The 25,520-nt window shown below is 44.3% G+C and overlaps 1 protein-coding gene across 3 annotated transcripts in view; it reads right to left on the bottom strand.

Moving 5' to 3' along the window:
- The window catches only part of TMEM131L (transmembrane 131 like), an 82,617-nt gene extending 60,060 nt beyond the window's left edge, over positions 1-22,557 (bottom strand). For all 3 annotated transcript variants that reach the window (XM_064148683.1, XM_064148685.1, XM_064148684.1), the window contains exons 1-3: positions 22,402-22,557; positions 21,973-22,043; positions 14,821-14,864 (exon numbers count right to left, since the gene is read on the bottom strand). In XM_064148683.1, the coding sequence (XP_064004753.1) occupies positions 14,821-14,864; positions 21,973-22,043; positions 22,402-22,525 (239 nt within the window). In that variant the 5' untranslated portion in view covers positions 22,526-22,557. The remainder of the gene's footprint in view (positions 1-14,820; positions 14,865-21,972; positions 22,044-22,401) is intronic.
- Positions 22,558-25,520: the final 2,963 nt, after the last annotated feature.

Below are 25,520 nucleotides of genomic sequence, written 5' to 3'. Positions count from 1 at the left end.
GGGAGGGGGGAAATCAAAGACTGAAAGCATGGGGACCAGGGCAGAGTGGGGTCGGTGTTTGTTTTAAAGCAACTGCTCACATCTGTGGGATCAGCCACATTATCCCAGCAACACTGGGAATGCTCACAAAGGCCAGAAATGTTCCCTTTTCAAAAGGCCCGTTTAAATGCTGCAGAAACTGGGTCAGTAACAGGCCACAGAAATACCTAAGTAGGCAGCAGGCACCTCGTGGGTTGTATGCAGCAGACTTGCAGCAAAGGACTCAAATAAAAGACAGAACACACCAAGACAGAAATCAGACAATAGCTATTGAAGAAAGGCAGTTAACAGCAACAAAGCACGTCAAGCACGGGTCAAGGAGTCGGTCAAGTACAGGCCCTTCAACTCCCAACCCTCCTCCAGTTGCCAGGAATCAAGATTTAGACACAAACCAGCACATGGCACAGCACTGGCACACAGCACTAGCACGAAGGCACAAAAGCTAAGCAGGCACCTTAAATCCACAAAAGGATAAGGAACTGCAATACTACACAGCTGCTCACTTCCCAAGGGCAGTGCAGTGCTCCTTGTTGCTGCAGTCTCATCTAAAATGACTCCACAAGTTACACAATTTGTGCTTATATATGGCTAACATGTTCATCACCCCTGTGAGCAGGTCTTGACTCATGTTTGTACATTTACCAATGTGTTTATTCCATAGACCTTAGCTTTAAAATGTCAAACAACAACTTCGGTCTTTAGGACAATCTAATTCAGCAAACACACAATAACATAGGAGGTAACTACAATGTCACTAGTGAGGTCTGGCTTGCTGGCTGCCTTGTACCCTGTGTGACAGCTGACATTAAACAAACGTACAGCAGGACTGCTGCTGCTTCTGCCAGTGGTGGAGTAGAGAGGTTTGATTCCATTTTGCACATATCCTTAAAATGATTTTATGTAAGCGGACGTGGCAGTCACACAAGGTGCAAGCAGATATGAATCAGTCATTCCCTCCTTTCATTTCACTTTCCTTCTGCTATTGTGTATCTTTCATCATTAGATTGCAATCTGCTGTTGTCCCTTATCAGTTATATGTATCACTTGAGATAAGCAAGCCTTCCTTTTTCCATTCCTATCGGTATCTTTGGTTTTTTATTCATTTTTTGTATTCATTTTTTTAGCAACAGGGGCATCTTTTTTTTCCCCTTTCTTTTTAGTTTTTCTTCACAATCTTTAGCCATTTTTCCTTGTGTTACCATACTTCCCTTCCTCCCACCTCTGTGGTAATTACATCTCATTGCCAAATTCTAGTCCAGACAGGTTCAGCATTGCATCCAAGTGGTTTCTGGCACTGTATTAGATAAGATGTCTCACCAGCACCATGCACAATTCAGTGTCTGACCTACCCCTCTCCTCAGCCAGGCAACCACGCATGAATGGAGGAATCCTGTTTCAGTAGGGAACCAACATGCTGCTCTGAGTCTCAAAAAGCAGGACCAGGCCAAAGAGAAGCACCCTGTGCACTAAAGCAGATGGGAGCTTGTTACACTTCTGTAAACAACAGCTCCCCAAGAAAGGTCTGGTGACTGAATGGGTGCCCTTCGATTCTGCAGCACAAATTCTTGCCGCACCCAAGGGGCAGACTGCCAGCCACAGCCACTGCCCCAGGACGAGACTGAGGCCTGGCATCTCAAGTCTCTGAACTTGTATGAAAACTCAAGTGGGCAGGCCAGGCTCACTGTGCAAGTCAGCAATGCTGGGGTCTGAAAAAGCTACTGCATCTTCACCTGCTGTCTCAGCCTCTGTGTGGAGGGGAAACTGCAGGTCACAGAGGAAGCAGCAGAGACAGGAGAGCTTGAGCAGATGCAAGCACTCTGAGCTCTGAAATTAGGAAGCCTGCCATTCCCTCTCCCTCCAAAAAGACTGGGAGAAATGGCCTGCTCCTAAGGGCAGTTCAAAGCTGCTGAATTAAACTCCACCATTCTCCGGTGAAACCTCTCTCTCTTACTGCAGGAGCTGGAAGTGAGCAGCCTTTCACCATCTAAAGCTTTGTCTTGAAATTACTCTTCCACTGTTGCCCAGGCACCCAGCAAGGGAGCTTCTCCACAGACAATATCACATACCAACAGGTGGAGGTGGAATCTGCCTGTGTCCAACAGCCAGCTCTGGGTCACAAGGGAAGTCAACTCTGCCTGGCCGCTGTCCGTACAACACTTCTGCTAACACTGCAACATGAAGATGGGTTTCAAATGGAGTGACACATACCCATGGGCTTCACCTGCCCATTAAATGGCTGGCCTGTAGCAGATGAGTAATTAACAATTTTTTACATTTTCCTCACCAAGAAAAACCTCAAGAACATGGTGCACTTTGCTCTGGCACTTGGACACAGAGCAGCAAGGGGGTTTAAGAGCCTTAGAAAAACACCACGTGTGTTTTCATTTACTTATGGCAACTGCACCTCTCATCCAAGCATACTGCAGCAATGGAGTTGAAAGGTAGCAAAATATACAGGAACCTCAAGACCCTGGAAACCATACAAAGGAATCCTCATAAGTACTACAAAAACAATCATGCATCTGTTTTTTTCTCTCTCCAATGCTAAACACATCACACTGAGACTACTGGCTCAGAGTCAAGTAAGTGTCTAAAGTCCTTCTTTGTTCCAAGTGTATTCCCAACAGCAGCACAGCACACTGCTCCAACAAACGTGGATCAGTGTCCTAAATGCCAGATGGCATTCAAGCACATACATATGCATTCATATGGCCCAGTTTTGGTTTGATACATGACAGCTGAACCCATTTCTGTTCTCACTGATAAGAAATAAATGCCTACAGCTAAAGGACAGCAAAGAGCTCTCTAAGCCCACCAAACCCACACGCTGGAGCTCTCCTCGAGTGCTCACAGGTTAAAGAGCACCAGCAGGAAGCAGGATCCCAGGTGGCTTTTTTGCTTAATTTTGATTAATTGAAGTAGCTCCCCAGGAAAGGTCAAGACCTCAGTAAGCCAATAAACTCACAAAACCCACTAAGCATTAGCATTTGGATCCATTGCCCAATAAACACTGTCAGCTCTGAAAGAAGCATGCAGGAGCTGATGGCAGCGCTTGCAATGACAGAAAGTGGTCTTCAAGAGCTTCTGGGAATCTTAGTGTCTGTATAACAATCACATTTTGGATCCTCTAAGGACCAGTAAAAGCTTTTCAAGCATAATTTTACAGAATCACAGAATGTCAATGTCTGGAAGTGACCTCAAAAGATCATCCAGTCCAACCTCCCTGCCAGAGCAGGATCACCTATACCAGATCACACAGGAACACCTCCATGCAGGTTGTGAATATCTCCAGAGAGGGAGATTCCACAACTCCCCTGGGCAGCCTGTTCCAGTGTTCTGTCACACTCTCAGAGAAAAAAAATCATCCTCATGTTTAAATGGAACTTCTTGTGCCTCACCTTCCACCCACTGCCCCATGTCCTGTAAGCAGGCATTGCCGAGCAGATCCTGGCTCCATCCTCCTGGCACTCACCCCTTATATACATTGACAAGGTCACCCCTCAGTCTCCTCCAAGCTGAAGAGCCCTAACTGCCTCAGTCTCTCCTCCTAAGACAGATATTCTACTTCCTTAATCATCTTTGTGGCTCTGGACTGGATTCTCTCAAGCAGCTCTGTCCCTCTTGAACTGGGGGGGGGGGGGGGGGGGGGGCAGAACTAGACCGAGTACTCCAGATGTGGCCTCATCAGGGCAGAGTAGAGGGGCAGGAGAACTTTTCTCAAGCTTCTCATATCCCTTCTAATACACTCCAGAATGGCATTGACTCTCCTGGCCACAAAAGCACACTGCTGGCTCATGTTCAACCTCCCATCAACTAGAACTCCCAAATCCTTTTCCCCTTTGCTGCCTTCCAACAGGTCAGTCCCCAACCTATACTGGTATCTGGGGTTGTTCTTTCCCAGGTGCCAGACTCTACACCTACCTTGTTGAATTCTATTAAATTTCTTCCTGCCCAACCCTCCAGCCTGTCCAAATCTCACTGAAAGGCAGCACGGCCTTCTGGTATGGTAGCCACTCCACCCAGTTAGGTGTCATCAGCAAACTTGCTGACAGTGCACTCTGTGACCTCATCCAGGTCGCTGATGAATGTATTGAACAGAACTAGTCCCAGTACTGACCCCTGTGGGACCCTACTCATTTCACAGGTGACTGGGAGAAGCCTTCCAGTAAATGAGGAGCAGAAATAGGGCTGGGTTTAAGAGGTACAGAGAAGAACCAAGAACAGTAAAACACGACAGATTATTAACTGCCCATTAGATCAGGTATCAGCACTCACACTTGACTAAAAAGAGCTGCAAAATTCCCCCTCAGAATATAAATATATGTGCCACCAACAAGGCAGACAGCAGCAGATATTAAGCCAATTACAAAGCGGTCATTTATCTCCTCCTTTTCTTTGCAAACCAGAGACCACTTAATTAGAACTTATTAGAACTTTTTCTTTTGAGATGGAAGTGCAGAGAAATGTGACAGTAGAATCACTCAGGTTCTTGAAAGTCTTATCAGGCACTCTGAAGTGTGTCAAATTATTATCCTACTGTATATAAACTGCCATCTGGGATTAAATCACAACCATCTCCAAAGGTCACATCAGTTTTAAATCTCAGGACTGCAAAGGAAAAGAGATCTTTCATAATGCAAGCTCAGACACACTACCGCAAATGTCACCATCCAATCATCCAAAATAAGTTTCTAGGCTTGAAAAAAAAATTTGTTTGTTTGGTTTTTTTTCTATTTCTCATGTTTTCTTAAGGAGCATGCTTTTGCAAACATTTAAACAAAACTTTCTTGCTCAGAAAGCTCAGCTTCTCACTGAACAACAAATCCATGAACCACAGTCAACATGGCCTGTGCTTTCAACAGCACTGAACATGAGACATCATCTTAACTTTCTCACTTTTGCTTCCAGGTCCTTAAAGCTTCATGTGTCTTCACAAAGTCTTGAAGTAGAAGTTGGCTTTTAACAGGAACTTACAAAAAGCACTATTTTACATTTCAGATTTCATCATTTTGACATCTGTGGAGTTCAGGTGGGCAAGATGGCAAACCACTGACTGAAGCTCACAACATACTGCAACAGTATCTGGAGGCAGACCAGGCTACCAGAAGATGAAAATTTCATGAGAAACCAGTACCAGAGAGATACTTCTCACTCTTCTCTTGGAAAACACTTTTCCCTTCTCTCTCCTTTTCCTTAAAATTTTGAGCAAAGAATACAAACCGAACCAACCAACACCAAAACCACACACCAACCAAACCAACTTCTTCATGGTGATTGTTTTCAATTGAGAAATTCCTGTATTTAAAAATTTCTATGAAATCCATTTGTTCTACAGAGAACAAGGTCTGATTTGTACATACATGAAATATCCCAAGCTGTCCTTGTCTAATTATGTTTTCATTGCACCTTCTAAAAGTTACTAAGACACACAAAAAAACAAGGGCAATTTATCTGTACACCACTTTAGGGGGCAAAGAGAGGTGGACAGGAAGATAGGACAACTATTTGAACAGTCAGCTTTGCCTTCCTGTCTTCCTTCTCTCAGGTGGCAGCCTGGAAGTAACACAGAATGGTGGACCCCTGAGAGGACAAGCAGACAAATTATCCACACTGACCAAATTTCTCCTAGGTGACTAAATCAAAACTGTTCTACAAATATAAAGCAAATGTATGCAATGGGCACTCAGAACTGTGCAAAGGAGTCAACACACACTGCTGTCGCATGCAAGTATATTTACTAATGTCTTTCCTGTCCCCGAAGTGGATGGGACTATTCTGTGAAGAGGGGAGTAGATCATTCTACAATAGAAAGTTCCTTTCCAAAGTGGCTACTGAAAAAAGTGGATGCAAAAATATGTTTAAGACAATGTAACTAAGATGTTTCTCTAAACGTAGGCTGCTACTGAACTGAAAGGGGTACAAATGGGCTATTTGCTTTGTTTCTTCTATCCATGGTTTACTTAAGTTACTATGGCTTTGGCTAACTCCAAAATCAATGGAAAGGCTCCTTCACCCAATTAGCTGTGCTCTCAGAACCACTGCCAGGCCAGGAGCACAGCTGTTCCAGAGCACATTTCTTAGTCAAACAAAAACACGAGGCAGTACAATCCAGGTCTGTGCTACCTTTAAGTCTCTAGGAAGGCAAGAGGCAAGTAACAGCATTGCCTATAAGACTTTATTACATTGCATCACATAGAAAGTTACCTGAAATCTACTCGACATATAAAAAAGTGAAGCCTGTGTGCTGTGGCTGATGACTCAGAAGCAGACTGAAAATTCCTGAAAGTGATTTTTTTTTCCAAAACTGTTGCTTCGGGGTTTTCTACTTTGTCACAATTTGCCTATCTTCAACAGCAGAGAAACTATGAAGCTAGACACCTATAGAGAATCAACCTGCAGACTTTTCTGAGACTGGTATGTTATTCCAGACGTCTATCATTTAAATGCATAGCAGTAAAATTACTGCAAAGTAAGCCTTCTTAAGAGAAATGAAGATGCAGCTATAAGGGAAGTAAAAACAACTTATTAAAAATAGATATCTAGATAAAAAGCTAAATCTTGTGCTCCACTGCCCCCAAATCTGATTAGCCTGGGATTGACATACATTTAAAATGTACTATTAGTGCACTGAAACGTAAAAGTAGAAGCATAAGAAAAGAGTTCCTATTCTGAGTCACTTCTATTATAAAAGTACCATGTCTGGGCTTAAGAAGACACTAAGTTTACAATGATTAGGACAAGGGAAAACATGCCACAGCAGCTCTTTGCTTTTCCTTTTCTTTTTTAAACTCTCTTCTCCAAACATACAAAATATGTCCTAACATCCCCTTTTCAAAACGAGGCAGGTTAAGTTTTAACAAGAAAAATGCCACGTTCCAGAGCAGACATGCAAAACGCTCTCAGCACACAGTTGCTTAGCATTAAGAGCTGACCCTCCCCACGTGTTTGCTGAATGACTATTTCAACAGCCAGTGTCACCACAAGATCCATCTCTGCTCCCACATAGCTTTGCAGTCAGTACTAAAACACAGAACAAGAAACAAGACTACATAGGCCTTTTTTCCCACCTGCTCAGATCAGGATTGTCCTAACTCTGAAAACCATGTATTCTGAGTGGACTCTGCCCAAAACATAGGTGTGCTGATTTGAAGCTAGCTAGAATGTTTTGGTGAGAAGAACTAGATTACAGGCTGTGAGAGGGAAACGATGGTGATGTCTACTTCACTCATAGGCTTGCTGAGAGGTATAAGAGCAAGAATCCAAACATAGATAAAGGAGTCGTTCTTTGTCCGGGCTGTGGGCTGCATTTCTCTCTAAGCTCATTTTGCTTCCTAACCCCCCTGGACAACCCTCCATTCTTCCTTGGGGCACAAGGCAACATCTGGGATAAGGTAGGGGAGTGGGAGAAGGTGGAAGGGCAGTTGGGAGCCCCTCCTGGGGACTCAGGTTTCTGGGAGGGGAGTTGTGTTTCTGTATTAACTTTTGACTTGTATATTTCTGTCTATAACTGTATATACTGTAAATCTCTGCTTGTATATTGTGCTAAGCTGTAAATATAAGCTTCATTCAAATTTCCAGAGCCATCTGAGTCTAGTCTGGGTGATTTCCAAAGTGTGGAACCCAAACCACCACAATAGGCTACAGGGCCTCACTAAAAATGTGAGGGGAAAAAGTTCAGACCCCACACAATTGTTGATGTATGTGTGTGTGCCTTCAACCTTCCAAACAGGGGCACAGACTGTGCAATTGGCCACATCACCAACTACCTCCAATGCTATCACATTGATAGATTTACTCCATCCTCTTCCTACCCAAAATCCATTCACTTGACAAGGCATTACTCCCAACATAAAAGATATTCTCTCAGACCACACTTCCACAGATAAACCTGCTTATCTATCTCACCAACAGTGTGCAGAGCAACAGAATTAGCTGCATGCCTCCCCCATTCCTCTTGCACTGCAGCTGATACAGGAACAGAGTCAGCCTTGGAAGGAGTGCCACCATACAACCACCCACCCCAACAGAAAGTCAGAGGAAAGAGCAGGAAAACACCACAAAGTGTGGAGCAGAGCCGCACTGAGACACCAGCAGGCTTCCCTGGGAGCAGCACAGCAGGGATGCTGTCCTGCAGGTCTCAGGTCTGGCAACCATCCAGCAGAGCAGAAGGAAGAGACTGTGAGGGAGCACCTTCATGCCCATTTTCTTGCTGCCACAGAAAGCAACAGTAAAACCACAGAACAATCACAGGTAAGTGCTAACCTGGCAAAATTAAAACAATGAATTACTACTGATCTAGAGAAGTTTTCTATCCTGCAGGGCTGCACAAGGCAGGGGACAGCACTGCTGCAACAAAAGGGCAGGACAGTCTCTTCCTCTTGTGGTACAGAAACTACAACCGTTTCAGGCATGGTCTGGACAGAAACAAAAAAGAAAGCAGATATGCCATAAAAGGTATGCAAGAGATCTGCAGAAGAGACAGAAAGCGGAAAACGAAAGTAAAGAAATTACTAATAGAAGAAAAGAAATATAAAGGACATTAAATGTGTAAGTTTGTTTTTCCATTTAAAACAAGTCAATACACGTGAGAAAGTTTACTCCTGTAGTATGTAACCACAAATACAGCTTTTTTCACATACACTAATCTCTGTGCAAACAGCAACCTGACAGCCTCATCTGGGAGGAGACTCTCACTGCTTGCTATTTTTACCAGTATAGAAACTGGGGTAAAGACAGCCTGTGTGGCTTTCCGAGGCAGTGGAAGCCATGTGAAAGCACAAGTGTCAATTCTCAATTACCAAACCAAGACTGGCTTCATTTTGCAAAGTCCGTTTTAGGGCAGTGTACAAGCTGAAATGCAAATCAAACAGTCAATGAACTGACCATGTGTTCCCTCCAGCCCAAGTGGGCTCACAACAGCAAGGGAGATACTCAAGGTGAGGCTTGACATGGCTCTGGGCAACCTGATCTAGTTGAGAATGCCCCTGCTTATGCAGAGTGGGTTGGACTAGATGACCTTTGGAGATCCTTTTCAATCCAGACCAATTCTATGGTTCTATGAAATTTTTCAGTGCGAGCAAACAAGGCTTTAACAATTAACAGAATTACAACTGAAGAGTAATTAAATCTGGCCACACATTACCTTTAAAGTATTTCAGTTAAGGTCACCTAGGATCTACAGTAAGGACAAATGCTTGCCATCTCTTTGCAAAATGCAGGAGGATTGTTTTGTTTGCCATTCACTCCAGATCCTAGAATGCCATAGCATCGGTTCCTCACTCTGGTGTGAAACCCAGGAGAGTTGGCATAGGTCTCTGCTCTCACTTCAGAAACAAACAAATGCATTGTTGACTTATTTGCTGGCACACAGCACCAGCATGCCATGTAACATGAAAAAACTAAACTTTTTTTGTTTTACTCCCTGTAGAAGCAGACAAGCAACACAATTTTGTAGAAGGACCAATACTTAGGAAGAAACAACACACAGAGTGCACAACTGTCCCTAACAGCATTTAATGCAAAGCTCAGCAAGGCAAAGTTCATCAGTGAATCAATTGCAACACATAAAACAGAGATAAAGGATTAAAGCAGCAAGAGTTCAGCCTGCCACCCTACCTGTGCCTGGCAGAAATGCAAGGAAGGAAAAGAAGAGTAATAGTGGCAGTTCTTTCCAAACCAATCTGTTTCACCCACAAGACATGCTACAACTTTGCTATCTTCTAGCAATTTTCTTCAGTAAGCTTTTTCTATTCTAGCTTCTTCACATTATCCTGTATCCTATAGGTACTTTCATGCAAGTGTAACAGGTAGGTGTGTGCATCTCATTTACACTCTGCTACTTCTAAGGATTCTATAAGGCACATACAGTTTCTTTAGGCAGGCAGTAAAACTTATTTGTAGTCCCTTGGTAATTTGATGGAATTGTGATTAGGATGTAACAGCAGTGTCTTATCAATTAAAAACAAAACAAAACAACACAACTCCAACTTAACCAATACTGAAGCAAGTACAACCCAGAAAAAAAACAAACAACTATTCTGTGCATACTGTAGAAGTATGCTATAGAATCACAGAAGGGTAGGGGTTAGAAGGAACCTCAAAAAAATTGAGTCCAGCCTCCTGCCAGATCAGGATCACCTCGAGCAAGTCACACAGGAACGCATCCAGGTAGGATTTGAAGTGCATTAACAGAGATCTAAAAGTTTTTTCCTGAGAAATACATCTTTTTTGTTTCCCCTTTTTTAATGCAAACATGAATGTCTTATTTTGTTAAGAAAAAAAAAACACCAACACCACAACAACCTTTAAAAACAATTTCAAGCTAAAACCTAGAAAATTGCCTATCCTAGGAAATGTCTTGATGTATTCTGTAAAATACTTTTAGGAAGTGAGTTTCATGACAATTTCAAGTAATAAGCAATACTCTATACAAGCTCAAGTTGAAAGTTTTAGAAGGGTTCCTTTCAAACAGTTTAAATACTCACTGACAGTATCAAATCTACCTTTCAGCTTTTCACTTTGAAATACTTTCTCAGTGGATAGTCAGTTTGACTTTATTAAGGATATTTTAAAAGTAAATATAAATGTTGTAATTTATTTTTTTTAAAATATTTGGACATTTCTTCTGGCACAAAACCAAAGCTTACTCTTTTCAGTAAAAAAAGTGAAGGGAAAAATCCTGTTGATGCTAATCTATTTTTCAATCTTTGTTTTCCTGACTTAGCCACCACCCAAGCTACTGAACTGTTACACAGGCATACCACCAGTTCTATGCCATTACTTTCCAAGAACTGGACTGACAGAAATTATGGAACTAAACCACAGGGTTTTTTTGAAAGCTGAAACACTTCTGAAGTGTCTTAATTGTCCATCCATAGCATCAGCTTTATCTGTGCCTCCTGACTGGAGATGAGAGGAAATTGTGGCCAGCGAGAAACCGCTACATATGACCTCACAACATGCAGCAGGCTTTCTGCCCAGCCACTCTGGATTTTTCCTGAAGCAAATAACAGCATCTATTAAATATCTGTTAAAGCCCTGACTAACTTTACAGTCTGTGCACCTTAACTGCTTTGCTGTCTCTCAGGCAGCTAGGAAGCTATTCCCTTGACACTTTTACCTTCCAATTTCCCTGCCGCATTTGGATCACTATTTCACAGACACAGCAAAAACCAGAGGATTACGAGTGATCCCACTTGCCAGTAAGGAGAGGTTAAAGTGCTGGGCGCCACCTGTCACTCCTGGGGCTGCAACATTGCTCTAGCAAGAACCCATTGGGAGTTGATACCATCTACTGCCCAAAGACTCCAGTTTATGGGGTCAAACATCCTCCCAGTGATGAAAGGCAAAGTTCAACAGAAATGCTTGACTGAGCTAAATGCAACACACTGATAATCTTCCTTGCAGTTGATACCTGTCAACTCAAAGCAAAATACACTCTGTCACAGGTTAAGGCAAAAAAATTCCCTCCTAGTTGCTAATTACATACCATACTCATAGCACTGTATGGCTTTCCCTTCCTGTGGACCACTACTACACAGCACATAATAAGGGTACATGCTCCATCCACACCTTGAATGAAACAGTTTAGTCTTTTAACGTGTCACTTGGGGAACTGGATCCTCAAAGACCTTTCTTTAGAAGTCTGCAAAATCAAGGATTAAGAATGTCATATGCATGAAAGTTTTTTTTCCTTTGGTAGTCCAATGTCTGCTTCCTTGAAGGTTAAAAGCTAAAAATGTTGATAGCATTACTTGTGCACACTACCTAACAGTATTGCCCTTTAACTTGTGCCAGATTTCTGCATTTGACTCATTCTGCTCTTTCAGCAAAAGCATAATATCAAAAACCAAGCACCTGAAACCTTGAAGTTTGCTGCTGCCAGCTGAGACAAACTGACGGTCACCAGCATCAAGGAAAAACAAAACAAAAACCCCAGACAACAATACAACTTTCAGTTAAGATCTGTCATTGACTTTCCACTAACAAAACTTCCTGAATCAAAATTGTTCTGGAAAGCACCTTTTTACTGCCAACTTTCAAGTTTAAGAAACAGGTTTTCAAAGACCAAAGCTTTTTTGATAGGCTAGTCCAAATATGCATGGCTTGAATACTGTCAAACTCTAGGGCCTGAAGCAGTACTTCCAGCAACCCAAGTATCTACTGCTCAGCATTTGTTTTTCCATAGTCTGATCCAGAGAGATACAAAACAGCAGAAACCAGTCTGTGGTTAGCATCCAAGCAATCACAAAGAGCAAGAATCCTAGACTTAAATAGTTCCTAATTAGTTTCTATTCTTTCAGAGCAGCTGGAAAACCACAGACCTCCAAACCAACCATTTCTCATTCACCTCTGAAATAGCTCCTTACAAAAACTGCAATTTTGACAGTGTATTTTTACTTCCATGAAAACTTCTGTATTTGCTAAAGTTAAGCCTAAGGCAGAAATAATTAGGTAATAATAATCCACCCCTCTTGTGCACTGGCCACAAAATCAACAGCAAACCAAGAAGCCCACCCCAAATGCAATCTCTTGTGACATACAAAGTCAGTTAACAGAATGTTTATTATTTCTTTCAGCAGGCTAGCAAGCTCTCAAGAGAACCCATCAACTCAGAATTTAAAACTGATTAAAATTATTCTGGGAAGAGACTTTCTTCTTTATGACCCAAGATGCTGAACCCTCTCTACTTTCTTCAGCTCTGGGGAATACATTGAACTCTCTATCTCCATTAACTTCTGTTCATAGGTCTACTTTAAGGTGCTTTGCTTCTAGGAGCTTCATATCAAATTTCAGTAGCTTTAGCTGATTTCCCCAGGGCATACTGGCAGACAATCAGATGGAGATGCTGCAAGCTCTCAGGTTTTGCTGCTACAGGAAAAGGAAATCCCCATGATTTCACAATACAGTAACATAAACCAAGAGAATGAAAGTTAATCTGGAAAGAAACCAATAAATTCTAGTCTTCTTAACATACTTTTGCTACATTTTCTTTATAAAGTCCACATTCCTTTAGTATACAGAGCACATATAGATCAATGTTTACATATGGCAGCAAAACAGAACAGCTTAAAAGATGCACAGAAACCAGTGCCTGTTTAGGCAAGCTTCCTGCAGCAGTTCAGTATGACAATGGAAGGATGTTTCCATCCATGCAAGTGAACTTTACAAACTTTATTTTCAGAAAATGGTTCATCTTTGAAAATGAGTAATTGCTAGAAAAATCTTTAAGCACCTGAATGACAAAAAAAAAAAATTAAAAAAAAAAGTCAAGCTACTTTTTCCTATTTCCTACCTGAGTCTTAAGAAGAAGTACTTATCTTTCAACAATATTTTTATTATTGCCATTACTCCATCCACCTCCAGAGAAAAATAGACAGGTGGAAGTGTGTTTTTTTCCTTCAAAAACTACAACTCCCTGCCTGCTTGCAAAAATCTCAGAAACCACCATAAGCACAGCATTTGAGACTCCTATCTTCTGACTACCTCTCAATAAAAAGAACATTCTTACACAAACAGTGAAAATTTTTCACCAAAATCACAGCAGTCCCCATCTGAAAAATCAGAAAGTTCAGTATTTGTGCAAGGAAAACATCAGCTTTCAGTAGTTTACTTCTCTCTTCACAGGTAGAAGAGTTTAAAAAAAAAATAATCTCCATTTCCAGGTAGGAATTGGGGAACATAGGCAAGCACAAACCATCAGCACTAGCTGTCTGAAGCAGCAATGTCTCACATCCTGTTTCTACACTATCTTTGTCCTTTCCATGGATATGGGGCACAGGAGCCCTAACACAGACCTGTGCTCAGATGGCTCCTGACAGGACAGAAGGGAGCAAAAGCTGCACAAAGAAGCACTGCAGTGCAGGACAGATACATTATAATCATCCCTTTCCTGTCCTTATGCTTATCCCTTCTACCAGCTCCCAGCAAGGCTTCTGTTTTGTCAAACCCAAGCTAAGGGCAAAGACAGGAGATAAATAAGAAAAGCATTTCTGGCTAACTGCAGTCATCAGAGCACATTGGTGTTACACGTGTTTATTTCAAGTCTTGTGATCTTTCTGGCTGGCATGGCACTGAGAGCTGTACCCACATTAACACATACCAAAGGAAGGAAGTGTTTCATTGGTAGATGTCCAAGCATTTTAATCTGGATGCTCAGAGGAAACAATGTGTATTTAAAAAATAATCTGTGATACTATTTGCCCAATCCTTAAAAACAGAGGAGGCCTGATACTAGCAGAAACAGCAGAGTTGAGGCTACAATTCTGCAGAGCTTTATGATTTGTCTGATTTTAAGAAATAAGGCAGGAGATCCATTGTTCCACAAGATGACCTTAATAAACCTTTGGCTTTACACCTTCCTTACCTCTCTCTCCCCACCTTGGTGTGCACTAAGACTCTTAGACTACTTACATTAGCCACTTTTGGAACAGAAAATTACTCTCATGATTAAATTAATTACAAAATATATTGTAAAGTAGAATTAATGAACAGACTTTTTTGTGTGTAGAAGCAATGAAAAGCTAACACAGCTTAGAGGCAGCCTATGGAGGAAGATGCAAGAGGTTATTTCAGTCTTGCATACAGTGTGAGCTACATTCTGGTTTTGCTAACAAAATAATGTTAACATTAGTTGAAAAAATCATAAGCCACAGGTAATGCAAATCTAATACGCAGTAGAAAAAAGAGTTTTAGTACTCTGTCCAATCACACTTCAGTATTTCCTAAAGCAAAAACCAGCACGAGCTTCAATAACCTTGTCTTCATTCAAGTTTTGCTTACCTTTGCTCTTGTGGATGCTCTTCCACATCCTCCTCTGAATCAGCCTGACAAACAGAAAAAACACTTTGTAAGAATCTCAGAACTGCAACAGGAGTATGTACCAACTGGACACAGATACCATTTTTAACTCCCTCAAAGATGGACTTTCATGTGACTTGCTTGACACACAAACTCAGAAACCCAAAATTCCTACAGTGATTCTTTGTGATCCATGTAAGGTGGATGCTGGCCATGAATCCCATTTGAGGTTTCAGCTCATTCTGCCAAGATAAATGGCAGATTAATGTGGCTACTCCATTACTTTTTTCCCCCCAAATGTTGACTGAATAGACCTACTCTCCATTTATACAAGTGCACTTATATAGAATTCTGCTCACATACAATTGCAATTTGAAAACATTGATTGCCCTCAAACTACAGAAAGACTATTTCCTGCACTTTCAAACTATCTGCCCCCTTCTCAGCTAATTTCATTAGCCAGTACCTGAGACAATAAGATGCAAAAGGCCTTGAAATTCAGATCACATGGTAAAGGCAAAGTACCATATTCCAATCAAAGGGCAAGATCCCAAACTCAGATCTTATCCATGATTAGCAGAAATTACAGAAATTGGAAAAAGAAGACACATTAAACACATTCTTAGCTCAGTTGCTGGACCAAGATAATTTTTGAGACATACAGTTAAACTGTGCCAGCTTACAACAACCACGCTGAGCTGTCTACAGAAATGAACACAAGCACTGGTTCAATGAATTCCCTGCAAGAAATCTACTTAAAACAAGCAGGTGGCTGCTCTGAATTGGCCAAGACCTCCAGGAAAGTTTTAGGTGCAACTCAAAATGGAGCATGCCACGGCCACCCAACCTGCACTGATGAAACCAGGAACAACTTTAGGGAGATTAACATTTTTGAGGAAAAGGTCAGAATTTTCCTGCCAGGAACAAGCAGTAAGTTTTCCTAGGTATTGCTTCTGCACATAACGATTCCACAAGACATGAGCCAAAGACCCTAGCAATGAAAAGGCAGAAAGAAAACCAACAACCCCCATTTGAAATTAAAAGGGTGCTCTTTCCACCACCCCTCCTACACATTTCCAATACAAGTGCATCACAGAATAGGTCCCAAGTCAACAACTCTGACTCTAGCTCCTATTTTCATTACACACTGCAGGGAGAGGGAGGTGTGTGTGGTGGAATCAAATCACCTGCACAAATACTAACAGGGCTCCAAATGTTTAAACAGATCAGGGAGCCCTACTCATTCACTGAATGGGACAGACAGCAGGATTTCTGAAGACTTGAGCTTCATCAAGGGGGAAAAAATACCACCACACTAAGGTTGCAAATATGGTTAATTAGTACAGCTTAAAATGACATTATGGGTAATATTATAGCTAGTGTCAAAAGCTACCAGATGCCTCTAACTTCAATCTTCTGCCACAAGCAGCTGATCAAACAGAAACAGCACAGCCTTCATCATAGCATAACCAAATCTGTAATAAGATTGACAGGGAAATACAAGTTAATTTCAGGACTTGACAGTCTTCCTGTAGACCTGCCCTTAAAGAGAGTTTGGAGACATTGTGATAATTGTCCGGGATCTGCAGCACATCACTCGGCTCTTCAGCACAGACCAACCTACCCACACAGAGGTCCTAGCATCTGGCCTTCAACAGAGCTAAGCCTTGCTGTTAGACTACCAGTATAGCACAGTACAAACCCATCATCTGTTTTCCAGCTTCTCCAGACTACTTTTATACTTCCAGGACCTCAGTAAGATAGATACCAAGTAGAATTAGAAGATTTATCCACCTTCTCCAGAAAAAGCTTCTCTAACACAAGAGGTTGACAAGCTATCCTCATTTTAAATGGCTTAACTCTTCCTTTAAATGGCTTAACATCTGCCAGGCATCAGAAACCTGGGACTGTGTAATTAAAGTGCTCATTCTTAACACTAACTATCTTACCACTTATCTTCCTCAGCTTTTTCTCAAGCAATCTACAGTGCAACCTCAAAGCTAAGTCTCAACTGTGCAATGAAACAAAAAAAACAACTAAAGAACGTTTTTCTCAGACCATCATATCATCACACAAGCACTGCAGTGGAATAGGAGAGGAAGCCAAAACAGAGGTCCTAGCAGGAAAAAAAATCCCCTCTGCTAAACCTCATTCTGAATATCACCAGGTGCTTATCTTGTGCTAGAAAGCCCCTGAAAGTGCCCCTCTCATGTCACACAAGTCATGAGAGCCTGGGCTGACAGCTTCTGCATAATCTGCATGAACAACCATCCACAAGTCCTATCAGCACCACCCAGAAGCTCAGCTAGGAGGCTACAGAAGCCTTTTAGCAGCCCAAAGAGGAACAGAATTCCCACCCCAAGTCTGTCTCAGGCTTTCACACAAATCGTGTGCCTTCAGACAAACCCTGCTTTGAAGTAGGTGACTCGGTACATTCAATGTGTGCATATCTTATGGGATGTGCCTCTGTTAATGACACGCTGCAGTGCCACATATCTCTGATACAGATGTAAGATCAAGGTCTTCATCAGCTTTCGAAACTGGCAGAACAATTAACCTCATTAGCCTCTGTGCTGCACTGAAGAACAGAAACTGAAGAGAGTCACTACTACACGGGAAAAGGGGAAAAAAAAGCTTTCAGAACCAAGCAGAACTTTTAAAACCCAGGCAGCAGCTCTGTATTTGCCCAGTGTCTCTACAGACTATAATACAGTAAGGATTGTATTATCTTTCTCATGTCTCCAAAATTCAAGCATTTGAAACACTATCAAGAAAGTGAAATACGAAGACATTTATCTCCCAAGTATCTGCAAGCAAGTTGAAATATAGTCAAGGCATTTCTCTGCAGCGTGCAGGAACAGCAGAAAACACACCACACCAGGGAGATAGGCACTGACACAAAACCAAAAATTAGTTTGGTATTATTTCGCCTTTGATGACTTATTGTCAGTTTCAATTGTGATAACAAGACCTACAACCTAACCTTCATTATTTCATTTTCAATTAGTTCCTCCCTCAAAACTGAAGCAGCTGAAAGTGCTGAACATCCTGCTTTGCAGAAGCCTAATCCATCTGCCTCTGCCTTCAGATGCTCAGTAGTAACCACCACCAAAGCGGTTCTCACAGAGAGAGACACTCAGCCACGACTCTTTAATACATCTTTTAAATGATGTCCACCACGAACAACAAAGGACATTTGTGCTCCTTTCATACAGTTGAGGCTGTGGAGACAGCAGACCTGATATTCTTAGTGTGCTTTTCTTTGGGCTCTCTCCTCTCCAGCAAAACAACTTACATCTAACTGCCCCTCAGCTTTATATTGAAGTGATCCAACCTGACTGTATTTGGAGCTTTTTTCAGCTTCAGTCCTTTGACTTGGGTGTCAAGTCGTATACAAAGGAGCTTTTCCTCTGAGTATTTTAGTTAAGTATCAACAAGTTACAAACAAGCAAATCCACAAAATTGTAAAGAGTGAATAAAAACCACAACTGCTCTAATCGAGCCTCTCACATTGGAGACTTTCCCTCTCAAAATCCCACTGGTTTTCCATGCATCTCCCAACCACCAGAGTAGGCAAGACATTTTTCTACACTGAGGACAAATGATGGGAAGAAAAACAAAAACAGATGTCCTGCCACTCACCCCAGGGATGTTTCCTACAAAAATGAGGCCAAGGGAAAAGAAGAGAAGGAAAGCAAGGCAAGAGCTCTGTGGGCACCCCACACTCCACACCATCTTCAAGAAGAAAGAGGAACTAGGCACAGGGGAATACAGATACCACATCCGACTGGGAAACCCAGCTTGTCTCAAAGCAAAAGTGGAACCCAGGAAGAACATTAAAATGCTGGAGGAAGCTGCAGACCAGTGGAAGTCTGTCAACATGTTAGAGACAGCTTCTCCTCAGCTCTGGCACACAAGGCCACGCACACCCTCACTGACTGCAAGGCTCTGGGCACCCTTAAGGCTTGGCTATGGAGCAAGAGCAGAAGGTCAGCCATCTCCAAGCAGCTCTGCAGGCTTCAGAGGAAGCCGAAATCAAAAGATCGTGAGAGGGAAAAAAAAGAAATAAGAAAAAAGCACAAAATACATGCAAGAAGGAAGCTGGGAGGGGGCACACAAGAATAAACAATGAAAGGGAAGCAAGAGGAAACAGAAGGTAGAACTACCAACTGGGGTGGAGGCGCGGGGGCCCCAGGCGGCTGTGCTCCAGTATGCAAATTCATGCAGTTCACGTAGTCGAAGTGATGCTGTGAGAGGCCTCGAAACCAACTACAAATATTAAAATGCTTTGTTTCCCCTCCCTCGCCTCTTAATATAATGTCTTTATTCAGTACATTCTCTTGGAACAAAAGCATGCACAGACAACCCGACAGCTGAACAGGCTACCGACCCGTCCAACTTTCATCCTCAAAATCGGGAGGCAGCAAGGAATGTTCAAAATTCCTCTGTCACAGGCAGCTGATGATCCATGAAAAATAAGATAATAGTGCAAAGCCACAATAAAAAGGGAAAAGCATCCATCAGACAGCACTGGTAACCTGCCAGAAAGAGCCAAAAGGGATAGGCAGATAGGGCAATCTAATCTGTAGCCCTGCTCCACACAGACAGGAGGGAGGTGCTTTTTAGGAGAGGAGCATCCCTGATTTTTCACTTCTGCATGTGAAGTCCTCTCTCTCCTGAGATGCACTCCCACCCTCCTTCAAGAGGAAGCAGGAAGAACCAGATCAAGGACACTTCTCATTCTCAGATTCTTCTCAGAGACCCATCTTTAAATACAGGAATGAAGCAACCCTTCCTTAAATATTTCCTACCAAACAACATGTATTATCCACTCAACAGCCAAGTTCTTCTTAGTATATCTTCACCATTGTATCACCACCGTTGTGGCACATATATACTGGGCAACAACCCTCTGTGAGAGTTTAACTGACAAAATCTGTTCCTGCAAGAAGACAACATGGACAACCTCTTCATAGCTGTAAGCCTAACCATGTCTTTTAGTGGAGCCTGAAAACAGACAGGCAATAATTCTCTGGCAAGCTGAAGTATTCCTCTTAACAAAGAATGGGCAGTCAGGTGTTAACAGATGAAGTGGCTTTTCAAATCTCCAGAATTGATGCTAGCATCTCAGCTGAAGCCCCTTAACAAACTGTGATGGCCACCCCACAGGACAACACTAAATTGCCTTCAGACCTTGTAGATCTCATGGCAAAGTCACCTTTGACTCCTCAGATGCTCAGAGAAGAGCCATGATCAGCTACTGCAAAGCAGTGCCATTATTCCAAGAAAGCAGTGTTGGAAGGGTCTCTCACCACATACACAGAGGCAGAGGGAAGTCCTCTTTTCTCCTCCTGAAAACTGGAAAAGATGGCTTCAAATTTGGCTACAGACCCCAAGACTAAGAGGTGCTGGATAAGGCCCAAACCCACAAGGGAGAGATATACGGGCATCTAGGTTGATCTTAGAATCAAACTTTGGTTTTAAAACTTGTTTGAGAAACCTGGGCCCCTCTGCTTCAGCCTAAGTTATGTGTCAGATGCTGCTGTGGTCCCCAGGCTCAGTGGGCAAAGCCACGCAAATCAGCCAGCGCTCAGAGACTGGTTCATCTGGCTTTTAATGTCCTCCTTTTACTTCAGTGAGCCTGTTGCAACTTCGACGCCTCACTCTGTCACAACTGAAACCAGAAGACCTGTTTTCTTCCCTGCATCATAAGGCAGAGAAACAGCAGCCCCAGCTTCACCTTCCACTGCTGCAAGGACTGGGCAGAGCCACACACTCAACCATGCCCCAGGTTCATGGGCCATTCACACCTAGTCTTCCTTCAGCCATGCTATAGATGATTTTTACAAGGATGCTCAAGAACAAAGTGTTTTCCAAAGAGACCTTATCTTCTCAGGAAGTAAAAATCATGTCACCATCACTCAACTGCAGCTTCCCTACGAAAAGCAACTACAAACAACTGCATTACACAGCTCTACATCTAATGCATCTTAATGTCTTCAAGGGAAAGAATGCACAAGCAAAAGGTCAAGTTCCTTAAACATCCCTGGGCAGAGGGGGTTCCCTTAGCTTCTACCACATTTGCACTAGACAAATTCTGAACAGTGTAATACTCATCATCTTTTAATTACTTGTATACAAAATAAATTATATTTTTGTAACACCATGATACAAAATGCTGGGCCTGAAAGCCGCATAAATTGTTAGCTAGATAAGGAAAGAAAGAACACTTCTGCTATTTTCCCTATGTTAATGAGGGGAGAGTGAACACTAAACAGAGAATGATATAATGGTTTAAAATAAATAAATTACCCTCTCACATAGGATATTGTCCCTAAGGACTCCTTCTTCCTATTTACGAGCCTGGTGCCTTGAAGTCTAGGAAGGCCCAGCTCAACATATGGCAGAGTCCATCAGTGCAAGCTAAATGACTGCCTCAAATGCCATAAACTCTAGACCACTGCTTCCAGCACTCTGCCTCTCGTACCAGCCTGGCCATGCATTTCACCCTATTGACTCTGCTTGCCAACCCAGACTTTTAATAAACCTTGTTAGTGGTCAACAAAAGCAGCTAAGCAAAACAAAAAGGTGCTAGGACGAGAGGAACAACATCATAAATGATGTGTCATTTGAGGGGGAACAATGGCTTCACCTGAACGGGTCTGAGACACAGACACATTTTCACTACATACATACAAAGTATTTACGGTGCACAAATGCATTATTTTAAAAGCACAGAGAGAATACGAAAACAAATAAACCCCCCCACAAGGGAAAAAAAAAAAAGGGGCAAAAAGAAAAGGCAGGTCGAAATATCAGGCCATTGGTTGCAGCTCAGAAGGACCGGGGCAAACAGAGCGGGGAGCAGGGACCCCGGCGGTGGCTGCGACGTGATCCCCTGCCGTTCACACACCCGCCCCTCGGGCCTAAACACTGCCCCCCCGGCCTCTCAGGGCCTCATAATGGTCCCTGATTCCTGTCCCCGACTCCTCTGCCCCCATCCCCCGGCCTCGGAGGACCTCATAATGGTCCCCGACTCCTCGCTCCCCGGCCCCTCGAGACCTCATAATGGTCTCCGACTCCTCACCCCGACTCCCTGGGTCCCTATCACCACCAGCCCCAGCGCTCCCTCACCTGGACGGGCAGCAGCAGCTCCCCCTCCTCGGCTTGCCACAGCTCCACGACGCCGGGGATGGGCTTGATAGCTGCGAGGACAGAGAGAGAGACACTGCAGATGAGCCGGCTGGGCCCACAAGGGCCGAAGGCAGGAGCCCGAAGTCTGCAGACGGCAACGGCCTGGGGCGCCCCGCACCGGGACAGGCCCGCAGAGAAGCGCGGCCCGGCTGACACCGGGACGCGGGGGCACCGCGAAGCACCGCACCGGAAGAAAGGAAAGGGGATGTGACCCACGTCCCGGCTCCCTTTGTGTCCCAAACTTGCCACCGCGGCAGTGGCCCGAGGGAACGGCGGCGGGGGCGATGGCCCCACTCACACGCCCGTAGCGGGCAGGAGAGGCACCCGCGCTCCCTCCCCAGATCCGACCAGCCCCGTCGGCGCCCTCACCTTGTCCCTGAGCCTCCACGGGGCGGAAGCAGGGCAGGAGGACGTGGAAGACGCCAAGCAGAAGGTTCATGGCCGCGGCCGCGCGGCAGTAGCCGCCGTGCTGCGGGTAGCGCAGCCCCGCCATGCCGTGCCGCGCCGTGCTGCGGCTGGGCGGGGGCGATGGGCGGTGCCCGCGGCGCTCGAGGGCACGCCCAGAACGCTGCGCGGCTGCGCGCCACGCCCGCGGGCACGGCCCGCGCACCGCCCGCCCGCTACCGCAGCACGCTGCTGCCTGCTGCGCGCCCCGGCCCCAGAGCAAGGCGGGAGTGCGGGGGTCCGCGGGGGCGTTCAAGCGGAATGAGGCTAAATCAGGGTGGCTACCGCGCGTGTTCACATTGTGCGTGGTTGGGGGCGGGCGCGGCTGAGGTCCGTGCGCGATGCCACCGCGCCGGGGCTCGCTTCTCCCCTGTTATTTTTAGGATGAACACATTAAAAGAGCGAAGGAAGCGAACTAGGAGGCAGCGCCAAGAGGGAGGGGGGAGAGGGACAACCGCCCCAAATGAGCCGCGATCGTGACCCTGGTGCAGGGGTTTGTAGAGAGGGTGCTGCCGGACTGAGCGCTTGCGGGACATCGAAGGGCGCGGGGTTCGCCTGCTTTTGTATTCCTCGGCAGTGCTGCTCTTTGGGGCGCATCCCTGCTGCCCATCGGGCCCGGTTTGGTGTCGAGACCCTAGGGCCCCGCAGGTGCGTCTGCGCTGTACGACTATTTGCAAACCAGAGGTGGAGAGCGGAGCCCAGCAACCGCATGTGCCAGGCATGCGGCTCCAGCGTGCGCCTCACACGCCTTCCCAATCGTACTGTACTGCGTTTGTGCCGTTTGATCACAAAATAAACCCTCAAATGCTTAAATCGATGGGGGAAAAAAGCATTCGTTTGTCAACTGTAAAAGCTTATCCAAAAGCTTCTCCAACCCTGAAGGTCATCGAGATTGGACTAGAGGCGAGGGTGGGTCTGTGTGTGTGTGTGGAGGTGACTGTTCACGACAAAAGCAGTACTAACCTCCTCCGTAAGAGAGAAATTTTTGGCTTTTGCCAGTGTTCTGTAACAGCTGATGGCAGTGCAGTCTTGTCTCCTAACATGCTCCTCTGGCTTTGTTCTCAATTTTCTGCTCTCTGCCTGTTAGATGGGTCTTTTGTTTTACACCCCATCCCTCTGCGTCTTTAATCACATCGCACATGCTTACACACACACCAGCAGAGGAATGATAGTCCCGGTTGTATGGATGCACTCTGACACCCCTCTGCCAGAGTGCCCCAGGGCTTGCACAGAAGCAGCACCTTTTAAAATGGGGGTAGTTGGATGATTTTCTGCTGGCAAACACGCAGCCATGCCTGAACAGCTGCTTTAGAGAGAAGCGAGGTTGTAATGGCATAAACAACCCCACACAGGAGCACCCTGAGCATAGCGTGCACTCTGTAGGGAACTGTTCTTACCACTGTTGCAAATGGGCCACGGGGAATGCCAGTTAGAGCCACAGACTTAACATTGCTTTACATTTCTAGCTTTTTCTTTTTGAGTTTTTTAAAACCCGTGTCAGCATGAGCTGATGATTTTTCCTCTCTAATACTAGAAGTTGACTGTTTTCCGTGTCTGCAGAAGAGGGTCTGTCTGGCAGTACACAGGTGTTTAGAGGAAAGCTTTCCTATCCTAGATAGTTTTGAGACCGAGTTCTCAAAAACCGAGTTCAGTCCTTGATTTGAACAGGTTGGGCAAGAGGTGGCCTGAGTTACAGTCTGGACTGGGACTGAGCTCACTTGAGAGATGTTTCCCCCATGAAAAGCAAGGGACACATTTGCAGCTTTGGAAAGCAGTGGGGCCATGAGGCTTTCTCTAGTCCCGGTAGAGCCACATCAACCTGACAGCACAGCTGAACACCTTGCATTCTGGAAGATTTTTCAGATGCAACGGGCAGCACCAGGAAGAAATCGGGGCCATGATGCAGATACTACGATTGAAGAGGAGGTATGTGTTGCATAACAAACATCAGATGGGAGCTGGTGACCTAGTTATGTTCCCACTCTTGAGTTTCTCTGCATCCCTTAACCAGCAAAATATTCCTAGGACTGTCACTAATGAAATCAGATTAAATGAAATGTACCTACTGCTAAATAAATGGAGATGCTCCTAAGCCAGCCCCAAGAAGGCCAGAAGAGTTTCCACCTGCCATTGAGGGAACAGGGAAGACAAGGGAAGGAGAATACTGGATGGGTAGAACAAAAGGGAAGTAGAGGGGAAAGCTTTTCCTCCCAGGTAAGGCTTGAAATTACTTCTGCAATCATGAGAGAACAGATATTTGGGTTCCTTCAGACTGAACCATCTGAATTTATGGGACTTGGTTGTGCAGAAGGAGACCCAAGCCTCCTATGTTTTGCCATATCCACTGCCCCAATGGTTTCTGCTGCCCAATCTTGTCTTGGCCATGCTTGGTGGATGCCAGCCTGTGCTCCCTTGGTGATGGTTCTTCTCCCCTCACAGCCCATAGCAGTGCCTGCCACGAGCCAGCATGTGACAAAAAATCAAAGAATGACATAACTGTTTAGGTTGGAAAAGACCTTAACTCCAACTGTTAACCCATGTCATAGATTGATTTGGACCTGCTGCTATTCATACCATGCTGCAGTCATGCCAGTTTTAAAAAAAATATAAGTACTGACTGGAACAAAGTATCATGAGGCTTGAAGTTCAGACTGTAAGATGGGAGGTTTCCTGTCCCAGTTGCTGCTTCTATGTTCCAGGTTTTTGGGTGTTGTCCTTTGCGCTGGGATGGCAGTGGAACAAGTCAGGATGGGGGAGTAATTTTCTGGCTTGGGCTTTTGGCTTACTTGCTTCTGCTCACTGCTGCTTTGTGCTGTGCTTTTTCTGCAAATAGGCTAAAGTAATTATGCATTCTGTGCTGCATTTATCTGATTTTGATCAGTAAACTCTATTCTTATCTCACTTTTTCTTGTCTCAATCCTGATTTTTTTCTGTGTTACATTTCCCTCACTTCTGTGCTGGCTAAATAGGTTAACCCACTGGTTTGGTCTGACCCATTTTGTTCTGATTCAAACCATTACAACCCAGCACTGCCAAATGCATCA

This window comes from Pogoniulus pusillus, chromosome 9 (assembly GCF_015220805.1).
Source record: "Pogoniulus pusillus isolate bPogPus1 chromosome 9, bPogPus1.pri, whole genome shotgun sequence".
Taxonomy (NCBI): domain Eukaryota; kingdom Metazoa; phylum Chordata; class Aves; order Piciformes; family Lybiidae; genus Pogoniulus; species Pogoniulus pusillus.
The sequence above is the reverse complement of the archived record's forward strand: the minus strand, read 5'-3'. Positions and strand labels throughout refer to the sequence as shown.